The 12,772-nt window shown below is 39.0% G+C and overlaps 1 protein-coding gene across 4 annotated transcripts in view; it reads right to left on the bottom strand.

Moving 5' to 3' along the window:
* Positions 1 to 12,772, bottom strand: part of UNC13B (unc-13 homolog B) — a 322,323-nt gene that overhangs the window by 231,355 nt on the left and 78,196 nt on the right. For all 4 annotated transcript variants that reach the window (XM_037850969.1, XM_037850970.1, XM_037850971.1 and 1 more), the window contains exon 2: positions 5,557 to 5,586. In XM_037850969.1, coding sequence (XP_037706897.1) covers positions 5,557 to 5,586 — 30 coding nt within the window. The remainder of the gene's footprint in view (positions 1 to 5,556; positions 5,587 to 12,772) is intronic.

Below are 12,772 nucleotides of genomic sequence, written 5' to 3'. Positions count from 1 at the left end.
TAGACACATATACACAATCACATATAAACTGAAACAAAAGCTTCATGAAACAATGCATACGACACTAATTTATTTCATCTATTAAAATGTTAATTGTAACCCACTAAATTGATTTTATAGCCCACCTGCAGTTTGAAAAAAACTAATCTAATTGGTTTAGTAGAAAAAATAGTACAAGTACATTTAATAAAATGTAAAAAGAGTTAAATGCCTTAAAAGAAAGAGAAAAAGTGATAAGGCTAGCAGAGGAGGAAAAGGTTATCTCCAGCTGTTGACAAGGACTAGAGTTGAGGGAAAATTCTCATAAAGGAAGTGAGTTGCAAGCTTAATCTATTCAGTTTGATCTAAAGCTCAAGTTACATAAAAAGAAATATTGACAGAGGCAGCTAGGTGAGACAGGGCAAAAAAACACCTCCATGAAAAATACTAGATAAAAACCAGAAGGTGACCCAGAATACCGGTTTCAGCGATGCACCAGCTGGACAAGGTCTGCTAGAAGCACAGGGGCCATACACTTGGTGAAACTGGGAGTCTGCATACAAGCGAGTAAGCTGGCTGAAAGACCTGCGGCCGCGCTGCGGTGTGGGGAAGCCAGGGCTTGGCGTTTGGAGATGGACTGATTCTTAAAGAAAAAAAAAAAAAAAAAGGAAAAACCCAGGAGCAGCTGCAGTTGCGACGGTGGGAACCATGCAGTGAAGCATGGCAGGAGCGGGCTGAGCTGGCCTCTCAGTGTCTGGCATGGAGGAGAGCCCGCTGCAGATTCCCTCAGGGCCAGGGGAGTGGAGGGGAGGGGAGAGCCAGAAGGAGAAAGAAACCACGCTGCTTGCAGCTGGCTCCCTGGTGGGCTGGAGACACTCCTGCCCGGGGCCATACCCACAGCCCAGAACCACGCCAGCTGTCCCAGAGCTGGGAAGGAGGAACTGGGGGGGGGGGGGGCACCCTGTTCAGTCATCTTTGCATCAGGCTCAGAGTGCCCCTGCACGGCCCAGCAGCCCAGGGCTTCCCTTGAGGGACGGTGCGCACTTGTGATGTAGCACAGCCTTCCCTCAGCAGAGGTCCTGGAAGATCACAGCTGAGAAGGGGGGCCCACTCGGAAAACCCAAGGACACTAAGTCAATGCCGGTGGTTTGTGGGTCAGCGACAGAGAGAGTCTGGGGCAGAACTGAAATGAAGGCTTAGACTCTTGCAGCGGCCTTGAATCTCCGGGAACACCTGGGGGGTTTGAATATTAAAGCTGCCCTGCCTCCCACCTGGACACACGCCCCACATTCAGGGCAGACGGCTCCAGCAACACAGCCAAACTGAGTTCACCAATTGAACCCCACAAGAATCACTTCCCCACACACCACAAGGACAAAGTTGAGGAGAACTGACTTGAGGGTTATAGGTGACTCACAGATGCCATCTGCTGGTTAGAGAAAGTGTACACCACCAACTTGTATTTCTGAAAAATTAGATTAGTATTTTTTTTTTACAACTTGAAAGAACCCTATCAAGCAAAGCAAATGCCAAAAGGCCAAAAACAACAGAAAATCTTAATGTATATGATAAAACCAGACGATATGGAGAACCCAATCCCAAACACACAAATAAAATATCAGAAGAGACACAGTACTTGGCACAATTACTCAAAGAACTACAATCGAGGAATGAAAACATGGCAAAGGATATAAAGGACATGAAGAAGACCATGGCACAGGATATAAAGGACATAAAGAAGACCCTAGAAGAGCATAAAGAAGACATTGCAAGAGTAAATAAAAGAATAAAAGATCTTATGGAAATAAAAGAAACTGTTGGCCAAATTAAAAAGACTCTGGAAACTCATAATACAAGGTTAGAGGAAGTTGAACAACAACTCCGTGTCCTAGAAGTCCACAGAACAGAAAATGAAAGAACAAAAGAAAGAATGGAGAAAAAAAATCGAAAAAATTGAAATGGATCTCAGGGATACAATAGATAAAATAAGACGTTCAAACTTAAAACTCATTGGTGTCCCAGAAGGGGAAGAGAAGGGTAAAGGTCTAGAAAGAGTATTCAAAGAAATTATTGGGGAAAACTTCCCAAACCTTCTACACAATATAAACACACAAAGCATAAATGCCCAGCGAACTCCAAATAGAATAAATCCAAATGAACCCACTCCAAGACATATTCTGATCAGACTCTCAAATACTGAAGAGAAGGAGCAAGTTCTGAAAGCAGCAAGAGAAAAGCAATTCACCACATACAAAGGAAACAACAGAAGACTAAGTAGTGACTACTCAGCGGCCACCATGGAGGCGAGAAGGCAGTGGCATGACATATTTAAAATTCTGAGAGAAAAATTTCCAACCAAGAATACTTTATCCAGCAAAACTCTCCTTCAAATTTGAGGGAGAGCTTAAATTTTTCACAGACAAACAAATGCTGAGAGAGTCTGCCAATAAAAGACCTGCCCTACTTCAGATACTAAAGGGAGCCCTACCAACAGAGAAACAAAGGAGAAAGAGATATAGAGAATTTTAACACACATATATACAACCTTACATCCCAAATCACCAGGACACTCATTTTTCTCTAGTGATCATGGATCTTTCTCCAGAAGGGAACATATGCTGGGACATAAAACAAGCCTCAATAAATTAAAAAAAAAAAAAAAAAAAAATTGAACATATTCAAAGCACAATCTCTGACCACAATGGAATACAAATAGAAGGCAATAATTTTTGAACTGTAACGCCACTATCTACTTCCTATATGATATAAAATACACAAACTCTAATGACAAATCAGTGGTTTTGAACTCAATGTAAAGCATGTAATTTTTGACAAGAACTATATAAAGGTGGAGGAATGGAGGAGTACAGGTAAGTAGTTCATGTGTCCTATTGAAATTAAGTTGGTAGCAAAGAACAACAAGATTGTTATAGATTTAAGAGGTTAATTTTAAGCCCCACAGTAAACACAAAGAAATTATCAGAGAATATGACCATAGAGATGAAAAGTAGAGTATGGGTTAAGAGAAATGGGGGAAGAGGCAATGGGGGGTTAAGAAATGAGTGTAGGGTTGCTGTTTGAGGTAAAGGGGAATTTCTAGTAATGGATGGTAGGAAAGAGATAGCATTACAACATTCTAAACATGATTAATCCCACTAATGGAATGCTAGGGAGGGGGTGGAATGGGAAGATTTAGGCTGTATATATGTTTCCACAATTGAGGAAAAAAAAAAAAAAAAAGACAGTCTAAATAGATGACGATTGAACGCCAAGGATGGCCCTGGATGGGATCTGAGGATGGAGGACAGGAGGCTCAAAGGGACACAGTTGAGACATAAGGGGAAAAAAAAAAAAAAAGGAAATATAGAATGTAAGCTTTGTATCATTGTTGAATCTCTTGTACTTCTTAGCTGCGTTTAATAGGATTGCATAAAAGAATGCTCTTGTTCATGGGAATTGTATATGTGAATTACAGTGTTTGTTCAAGGATGTGTGCAGCTGGCTCTCATATGTTCAGAAGACAGAGCAACAGATGATGGATGATAGATAGGGAGGGAGGGAGGGAAAGAAATAGCGGTGTGACAGTATGTTAAAGTTGGTGGATTGGGGTATCAGGGGAGGGGGGTCAGGGTATGCTCTAGTTCTGTGTATGGGGTTTGCCTTGTTTTTGCAACTATTCCTATAACTTTGAATTTATTTCAAAATAAAATAAAAATAATAATAAAAAATAAAATAAAATAAAATAAAAAGAAATATTGTCATCGAGTTGGGTAAAAGAAATTCTCAAACCAGAGAGTGTAAATTGAGCACTAAACAAAGGTTGTCTAGAACCCAAAGTTCATGAGCTCATGAGCCTGACCTGCTTAACAGAGCATACATTGTATTCACCATACTACTTTCTCATTACCCACCAGTAAGGACACTGAATTCAGAGTTCACTTTTCTATATATGAAATCAGTCATAACTGTAGAAAATGGAAAATTAGCAGACTATCGTTTTTCACTCATCAAATTGGCAAAGATTTCTTAAAATGATTACCTAATGTTAGAGAAGATGCGGGGAAAGAGGCCCTGTGATGCACTTCTACTTCTAGCAGAAGATAAACCCTTCTTTTAAATACTGTATCATTAAAGATTATGTAGCTAGATTCTTATCAACAAGGAAATTTTACCAGAATTACACTAAAGATATGTGAGGGTACAAGTCCACCCATGTGAAGGGAATCTCCATCCGTATCTAACAGCAGCATTACAGCAGCCCACTGCAGCTATATTTTGTATTGTGTGATCTTCTACTCCATCCCCCCATATCCAACCATGGTTGACTAGACCAGAGGTAGACATGATCCAAGAGCAGCCAATGCATAGGCTGCCCAAAAACTGAGATCAATCTGATTCCCTCTCTCAAAAGATTTTAAATAGAGAAAACAAAGAAATATTGACAATGGATGGTTGATGCTGAAGTTAGAAGGAAAAGCATATAAATTCCATTGGAGCATCCATTATGGGCAATGTTCAATATGGGTAAGCATAAAAATTTGGCTGGGAAAGAAAGAAGAACAGAACAGATTATCAGAAAGAAGAAAAACTAGAACGAGTGGAGAGAATAGCAGACTCAGAAATTGCTTTGGTTCCTGTTGCACTTGAATGCATGTTTTTCAGGTTTTCCTGGGTTCCCTAGAATGTGCATTTTTTCCAGTAACCCCTGTCCCTCCCTTTTTCCCTAGCAGTAACCAGAGTAAGTCTTTGTAACTTGACATTCACAATTAAGGAAATGTATATTAAAATAAGCTACCCATCATTTTCAGATAGGCAAAGAATAACAAGTTTCATATTATCCAATTTTGACAAGAATTTGGAGAAATAAATAGTCATACATATTTTTGGTCTGAACATAATCTAGTAAAAACTTTTAGAAAAGAAATTTGGCAGCAGCTACCAATTTTTTTTTTTTTTTTTAAGTATATACCTTTGACCCAGCAATTCTACTTCTGGGATTCTAGCCTATAGATATATTTGGGCAACGATAAATGCACAAGAACATTTACTGCTTATAATAGCAAAAAAAAAAAAAAAAAAAAAAAAGTTAACAACCTAAACACTCATCAATCAGGAACCTAGAATACAAATTTACCATAAAATTCTGTGTGACTCCTTAAAAGAAGAAACTAGACATATACATATATAACAAAAGACACTCATACATTGTTGGGAAAAAAAAAAGCAAGTTGTACAAAGATATGTATAGCATAATCCATTTGCATATACATGCATATACACAGAAAAAGTCTAAAAAGATATATAAAAAGATCCAAATAGTTACTTCCAAGAAGTGGAACTGGGTTGGAAAATTAAAAACATTATATATTTATAATTCTTTAATGTTTTACAATAGCATTGATGTTCTTTACAATAAAAGTTTTTAAGTTAATTAATTAAATGTATGAATTTAATAAATTTATGAATAAAGTTAATGAATTAAATTAACGGATTAAATGGAATTAGCGAAATTTTTAATTACTCTTAAATCACAGCGAATATGGGGAAAAGAGAATAACAATAGAAGGCTGGCCTTACCTGGTGAACCCTGGAATTTGGCTCTTTTAACTGCAAGAAAAAAGAAAGGACACCATGACGAATTTTTCAACTTCATTTACTTAGCCAATATTTCTTAAGTACTTACTATGTGTCAAAGTTAGAGTTAGGATTAGATTTTTAAGTCTAAGTCTTCCAAAGAGAAACGAAGCTGGGACTTCTCATCAAAGTTTGAAAAGCAGTGAGTTAGAAGGGCCCTTAAAGATCATCCAATCTAATCTCATACCCAACGCAAAAATCTCTTACAGCCTCCTGACCATGTGGTAGAGGGAGAACTAAATTACTCCTGTGGCAGCCAGTTTCATGCTTGGTATCTCTCTAAGGATTAAGTTGCAAATATTCAAATATTGAATAACCCACCACAGAAACCTTACATTCTGTTTATGCCAAAAGAATTGCATAACAGGCCACATCTAAAACAGTTTTAAAACAAGAGAATCAGCTTCTTTCTGGAAATAAGCAGATATCAAGAGAAAAAAGGGAAAATATGGGTTAACCTAATTTATGAATGCAAATGCAAAAATTCTAGGTAAAACATTAGCCCACTGAATTGGACAATATGTTAAACATGTACATACATATCAATACCAAGTTGGATTTATCCCAGGAATGAAAAGATGGTTTAACATGTGAAAATCTATTAATATAACTCACCATATTAACAAATTAAAAGAGAAAACTATAGGATTAGTTCCATAAACACAGGAAAAGTATGTCATTTAAAATGCAACACTCATTCATAATATGAACAATAAGAATGGAAAGAAACTTCATTAACTTGATAAAGGGTATTTCACAAAAACCCACTGCAAACATCATACTTTTTTATTTTTTATTAGAGAAGTTGTAGGTTTACAGAAAACTCATGCATAAAATACAGAGTTCTTATACACCACCCTATTATTAACACCTGGCATTAGTATGGCACATTTGTTACAACTGATAAAAGAGCATTTTTATAATTATTACTATTAACAATAGTTCATGGTTTACATTAAGGCTTACTGTGTTATACAGTCCTGTGTTTTTTTATTCCAGTAACACACATACAACCTAAACTTTCCCCTTGTAACCACATTTAAATATATAATTCAGTACTGTTAATTACATTCACAATGTTAGGCTAAAATCACCACCACCCATCACCAAAACCTTTCCATCAACCCAAAAAGAAACTCTCTACAATACATAATGGTGAAACAACAATAAAATTTACTATATTCTAGGCATGTTCTAAGCAATGTATATATACTAATTCAAGTAATCCTCACAACAACCCTAAGAAGTAAGCATTATTTATTATTAGACAGGTGAAGAAACTAAACATAGAGCAGTTAATTAATTTTCTCAAGAGGTACTAAGAGAAGGAGGTGAAAGCTATGTGGATATACATTGGTGGCATGTATGTCAGTGCTGAAGGTCATTGAGGTAGGGAGGGGTGAACTGCACAGAGTTGCACTGGCAGGATGCCATCAGCACCCAGAAATGAAAGGTGTTTGGGGGATGGCATGTAAATTACAGGCAGGTAATATGAAGCAAAAAAAAATAAACCGATTGAGGAAATAAGTAAATATATTAAGAATAATAAGTGCCTGATTTCCTACTGTTGGAGAACGTATTAACAAGCATGGAAAAGGCAGAAGCTAGAAAGAAATCTGAGGTGTAGGATTAGAACTACAGATATTGATATGAACTCATGATTTTTTAAATACACACACACATACAGATACAGAAATAGTTACAATGTATGTGTACGCACTTGTGTTTTCATATATGCATATACATATATATATTTCTTAGTCTGATTCTAGGTCTCTCAGTAGACAATGACACCCTAGTATCAACGAGCATACTACAACAAGCATAATGAGTATCAAGATCTTCGTTTATAAATATCATCATCCACAAATGGCTGATTTCAAGGCTGGGGCAGAAAAAGTGCAAGATGTACCTAGAACATCTTATTGTGCCGGGAAAGTAAGGATTTCTCAAAGAATGATGGGACACATCTGGTGAAATATTAACAACTGGGGAATCTAGACAGAAGAAATACAGGAGTTCTTTTACTATTTCTTTTAATCAAGAAACTTATTATTTTCTAATTATAAAGCTAATTTCAAAGTAATTATCTTCAGAGTAAAGCTCGGAGGGGCTCCAGCTACCACATACAATTCCCCCACCTCATCTAATTTTATACCACTGTTCTGGTTTGCTAAAGCTGCCGTTATGCAAAATACCAGAAATGGACCAGCTTTTATAAAGGGGATTTATTAGTGTTCTAGTTTGCTAATGCTGCGGAATGCAAAACACCAGAGATGGATTGGCTTTTATAAAAAGGGGGTTTATTTGGCTATACAGTTACAGTCTTAAGGCCATAAAGTGTCCAAGGTAACACATCAGTAATCAGGTACCTTCACCGGAGGATGGCCAATGGCGTCCGGAAAACCTCTGTTAGCTAGGAAGGCAGCTGGCGTCTGCTCCAAAGCTCTGGCCTCAAAATGGCTTTCTCCCAGGACGTTCCTCTCTAGCAAGCTTGCTCCTCTTCAAAACATCACTCACAGCTGCACTCAGTTCCCTCTCCTTGAGCCAGCTCATTTATATGGCTCCACTGATCAAGACCCACCCCGAATGGGTGGGGCCACAACTCCATGGGAGTATCCCACCAGAGTCACCTCCCACAGCTGGGTGGGGCACATCTCCATGCAAACAACCTAATCCAAACATTCCAACTTAATCCCCACTATTCTGTCTGCCCCACAAGATTGCATCAAAGAACATGGCTTTTTCTGGGGGACATAATACATTCAAACCGGCACAATTAGGTTACAAATTTATAGTTCTAAGGCCATAAAAGTGTCCAAATTAAGGCATCAACAAGAGGATACCTTCACTGAAGAAAGGTCAATGGTGTCTGAAACACATCTGTTAGCTCAGAAGGCCCGTGGCTGGGGTCTGCTGGTCCTTTGCTCCCGGGTTGCACTGCTTTCAGCTTCTGATTCCAGCGGTCTTCTCTTTAAGCATCTGTGGGTTCCCACTTAGCTTCTCTGGGGCAAACCCTGGGCTTCATCTCTTAGCTTAGCATCTCTAAACATCTGGTTTCACAACAGCTATCTCCAAAATGCCTCTGAGTGTTTTCTCTCTAAGCATCTCTCTCTGTGTCAATTCTTGTGGGCCCTCTGTGCTTCTCCCAGGAGCAAACTCTGGATTACAAATCTTAGCTTCCCTTCAAAATGTCTCAGCTTCTCTAAGCTCCTTCTCTCTGTGAGTTCTCTTAAAGTACTCCAGTGATCTAATTAAGACCCACCTGGAATGGGCAGGGTCACACCTCCATGGAAATGATCTAATCAAAAGGTCTCACCTACAGTTGTGTGGGTTACATCCCCATGGAGACAACTTAATCAAAAAGTCCCACCCTAATGAAAAGACTAATACATCTGCCCCCACAAGACTGCATTAAAGAACATGGCTTTTGTGGGGGACACAATAGATTCAAACCAGCACAACTACTGTCATGTGTAAAAAACAAAAAGGAGAAAAGCAGGACGTGCAGAAAAGAAACAGTCATGACTAAACACTTGGCTCTTATAAGAAAGACTTCAGCCTATATAAAAACCCTGGAAGTCAGGGCTAAGACAGAAAGCCCAGGCAAAGATTTGGCCCCAAGTTCCTTACTAATAAAGGCAGAAATAAGGGAAGATAAAAGGACTATACCTAAGAATTCAAAATTATTGCAACATCAGCTCTTGAGTTTCTCTGACCTTGCTGGAAACCAAATCTACAACTGAAACCCCTGAGATTATGGGAAATAATCTGATTCGACTCTACACATCCAGTGACCTTGTTCCCAGCCACAAGGAATGGCTAACCTGCTTGTTCTTGCCTATTGTACTCATGATACAATTTCCAAAGCCTTGTGGCACTAGTTCCCTTGTTTGCAATTTTCCTGCTTCAGAATCTGGCATTAAAGAAGTATATCATCTCTCAAATGCAATAACTACTATTTCCTTTTTATTTAAAAGTTAACATGATTAAAGGTAAAAATCATAAATAACCTTATTGCCCTGCTTTTGATCTTGCATAGTGTGTTTTTACATAATTGCAATTATTAATTTGCACATTTTCTCATATTATCCTTTCTTCTATAACTACTTGTTAAACTGTACTTCAAAATTTACCACTTTTTGCACATTATATTTCACAAAAAATGTTTAAAACAAAAAAAGGCAATGACCTAGTCTAGTCATTAGGAAAAAAAAGTGCATTCCTAAGTGACAGCATATAGTTAGCTCTTGATTTTGTTCTAAGTCTGGCAATGTCTGCCTTTTAATTGGATATTACACCATTTACATTAAATCTAATTATTGATCCATTTTATGATTTCATTGTATCTTAGTTTAAAAAAAATCTTTTTTGTTGTTTTCAAAAAATGATACAAGCATATCTATGCATATTTCATGTATGTTATATATGTGCATGTACACACATTTAATATGTATATGAATATATGCCAAAAAGATTTTATTTTAACATAAAACAGAAACGTACATTCACTTGCCAATCTTTGGTACAGGGCCAGAAACTCTTCTGTGATTTCAAGTCCACTGATTGAAGTTCACACACATTACCCAACCTTTATAATTCCCAGTTTTGTTTTCCCTAAAGTGAAGCAAGAATTTACAGAAACTAGCAAAGCAATCAGAATACAAAATGCAACTATGTTTTTCCATTTCATACCATCCTCCCACCCCCAATCTTATTCTGTTGTCTTAACCATGCGTAACTTGACAGCTTTATTTTAAAGCTAGTTACCTTTTTGTCTTCCCAAAGCAATGACTTAGTTTTCATAGCAACAATAACTTTTCTTTTTTGTGCTCATATTTCATTAATAAAGTAACAAGTACAGCTGGAAAAAGGAGGTGTCTCAGAAACAAAAAATAAAACGCAAAACAAAAGACTGAAAAAACAAGGAAGCCTACTAAGAGGCAGATAAAAATAAAGGGAGCCCAATGGGATAAGAATATGAAGCTAAATATGAGAAAATTTATTTAAATGCTGTAGAAGCAGCAAGAGAAGATTCAACTTCAAGGAAAGCTGAACTAATAATTTAAAAAGAAATTTAAGACACTGTAAGAAATTGAATGTACACTTTGTATGACTGCATGGCATGTGAATATATCTCAATAAAATGAAGATAAAAAAATGAATTAAAAAAAGAACAATCTGTTTATGTATTTCTTACGAAACAAAGACTGTAAGAATGCAAAAGAACAAGATGAGATTTATTAAAAGTGGGAGGCAATGGGCAAGGATTGAGAGAGAGTAGCAGAGCTCTAACATATGGATATGAGTATCTGAAGATGATGCAGGAACAAAGTGAACAGAAGCAATATTCAAGTACAGAAGAAAGTTTTCCTCAAATGAAGAGAGGCGTAAATTTGCAACCTGTAAGACCTCACAGGATATCAGATAAGATTAATGGAAAAGAGAAGGGATCAATACTTTAAAATATCCTAGCAGGAGGCGGGGCAAGATGGCAGACTGGTGAGCTGTATGTTTTAGTTACTCCTCCAGGAAAGTAGGTAAAAAGCCAGGAACTGCGTGGACTGGACACCACAGAGCAATCTGTCTTTGGACATACTTCATACAACACTCATGAAAACGTGGAACTGCTGAGATCAGCGAAATCTGTAAGTTTTTGCGGCCAGGGGACCCGCGCCCCTCCCTGCCAGGCTCAGTCCCGGGGGAGGAGGGGCTGTCAGCTCCAGGAAGGAGAAGGGAGAATTGCAGTGGCTGCTCTCATCGGAAACTCATTCTACTGATTCAAACTCCAACCATAGATAGACTGAGGCCAGACACCAGAGACTCTGAGAGCAGCCAGCCCAGCAGAGAGGAGACGGGCATAGAAGGAAAACAACACGAGAAGCTCCAAAGTAAAAGCAGAGGATTTTTGGAGTTCTGGTGAACACAGAAAGGGGAAGGGCGGAGATCAGGCCTTGAGGCGCATATGCAAATCCCGAAGCAAGGCTGATCTCTCTGCCCAGGGCACCTTTCCTTAATGGCCCTGGTTGCTTTGTCTATTAGCATTTCAATAACCCATTAGATCTCTGAGGAGGGCCGTTTTGTTTTTTTTTTTTTTTTTTTTAAATCCTTTTTGCTTTTTCTAAAACAATTACTCTAAGAAGCTCAATACAGAAAGCTTCAAAGAATTGAAATTTGGGCACGTCAAGTCAAGAGCAGAAATAAGAGAGCTCTGAGACAAAAGGCAATAATCCAGTGGCTGAGAAAATTCACTAAACAACACAACTTCCCAAGAAAAGGGGGGTGTCCGCTCACAGCCACCATCCTGGTGGACAGGAAACACTCCTGCCCATCGCCAGCCCCATAGCCCAGAGCTGCCCCAGACAACCCAGTGTGACGGAAGTGCTTCAAATAACAGGCACACACCACAAAACTGGGCGTGGACATTAGCCTTCCCTGCAACCTCAGCTGAATGTCCCAGAGCTGGGAAGGGGGAGCAGTGTGAATTAACAGAGCCCCATTCAGCCATCATTTGAGCAGACTGGGAGCCTCCCAACACAGCCCAGCAGCCCAGAACTGCCCTGGGGGGACGGCACTCACCTGTGACATAGCACAGTCATCCCTCAACAGAGGACCCGGGGTGCACAGCCTGGAAGAGGGGCCCACTTGCAAGTCTCAGGAGCCATACGCCAATACCAAAGACTTGTGGGTCAGTGGCAGAGACAAACTGTGGCAGGACTGAACTGAAGGATTAGACTATTGCAGTAGCTTTAAAACTCTAGGATCATCAGGGAGATTTGATTGTTAGGGCCACCCCCCCTCCCCGACTGCCCAGAAACACGCCCCACATACAGGGCAGGCAACACCAACTACACACGCAAGCTTGGGACACCAATTGGGCCCCACAAGACTCACTCCCCCACTCACCAAAAAGGCTAAGCAGGGGAGATCTGGCTTGTGGAGAACAGGTGGCTCGTGGACGCCACCTGCTGGTTAGTTAGAGAAAGTGTACTCCACGAAGCTGTAGATCTGATAAATTAGAGATAAGGACTTCAACTGGTCTACAAACCCTAAAAGAACCCTATCAAGGACAGCAAATGCCACGAGGCCAAAAACAACAGAAAATTATAAAGCATATGAAAAAACCAGACGATATGGATAACCCAAGCCCAAGCACCCA

Source organism: Choloepus didactylus, chromosome 10 (assembly GCF_015220235.1).
Source record: "Choloepus didactylus isolate mChoDid1 chromosome 10, mChoDid1.pri, whole genome shotgun sequence".
NCBI classification, from domain to species: Eukaryota; Metazoa; Chordata; class Mammalia; order Pilosa; family Megalonychidae; genus Choloepus; species Choloepus didactylus.
The sequence above is the reverse complement of the archived record's forward strand: the minus strand, read 5'-3'. Positions and strand labels throughout refer to the sequence as shown.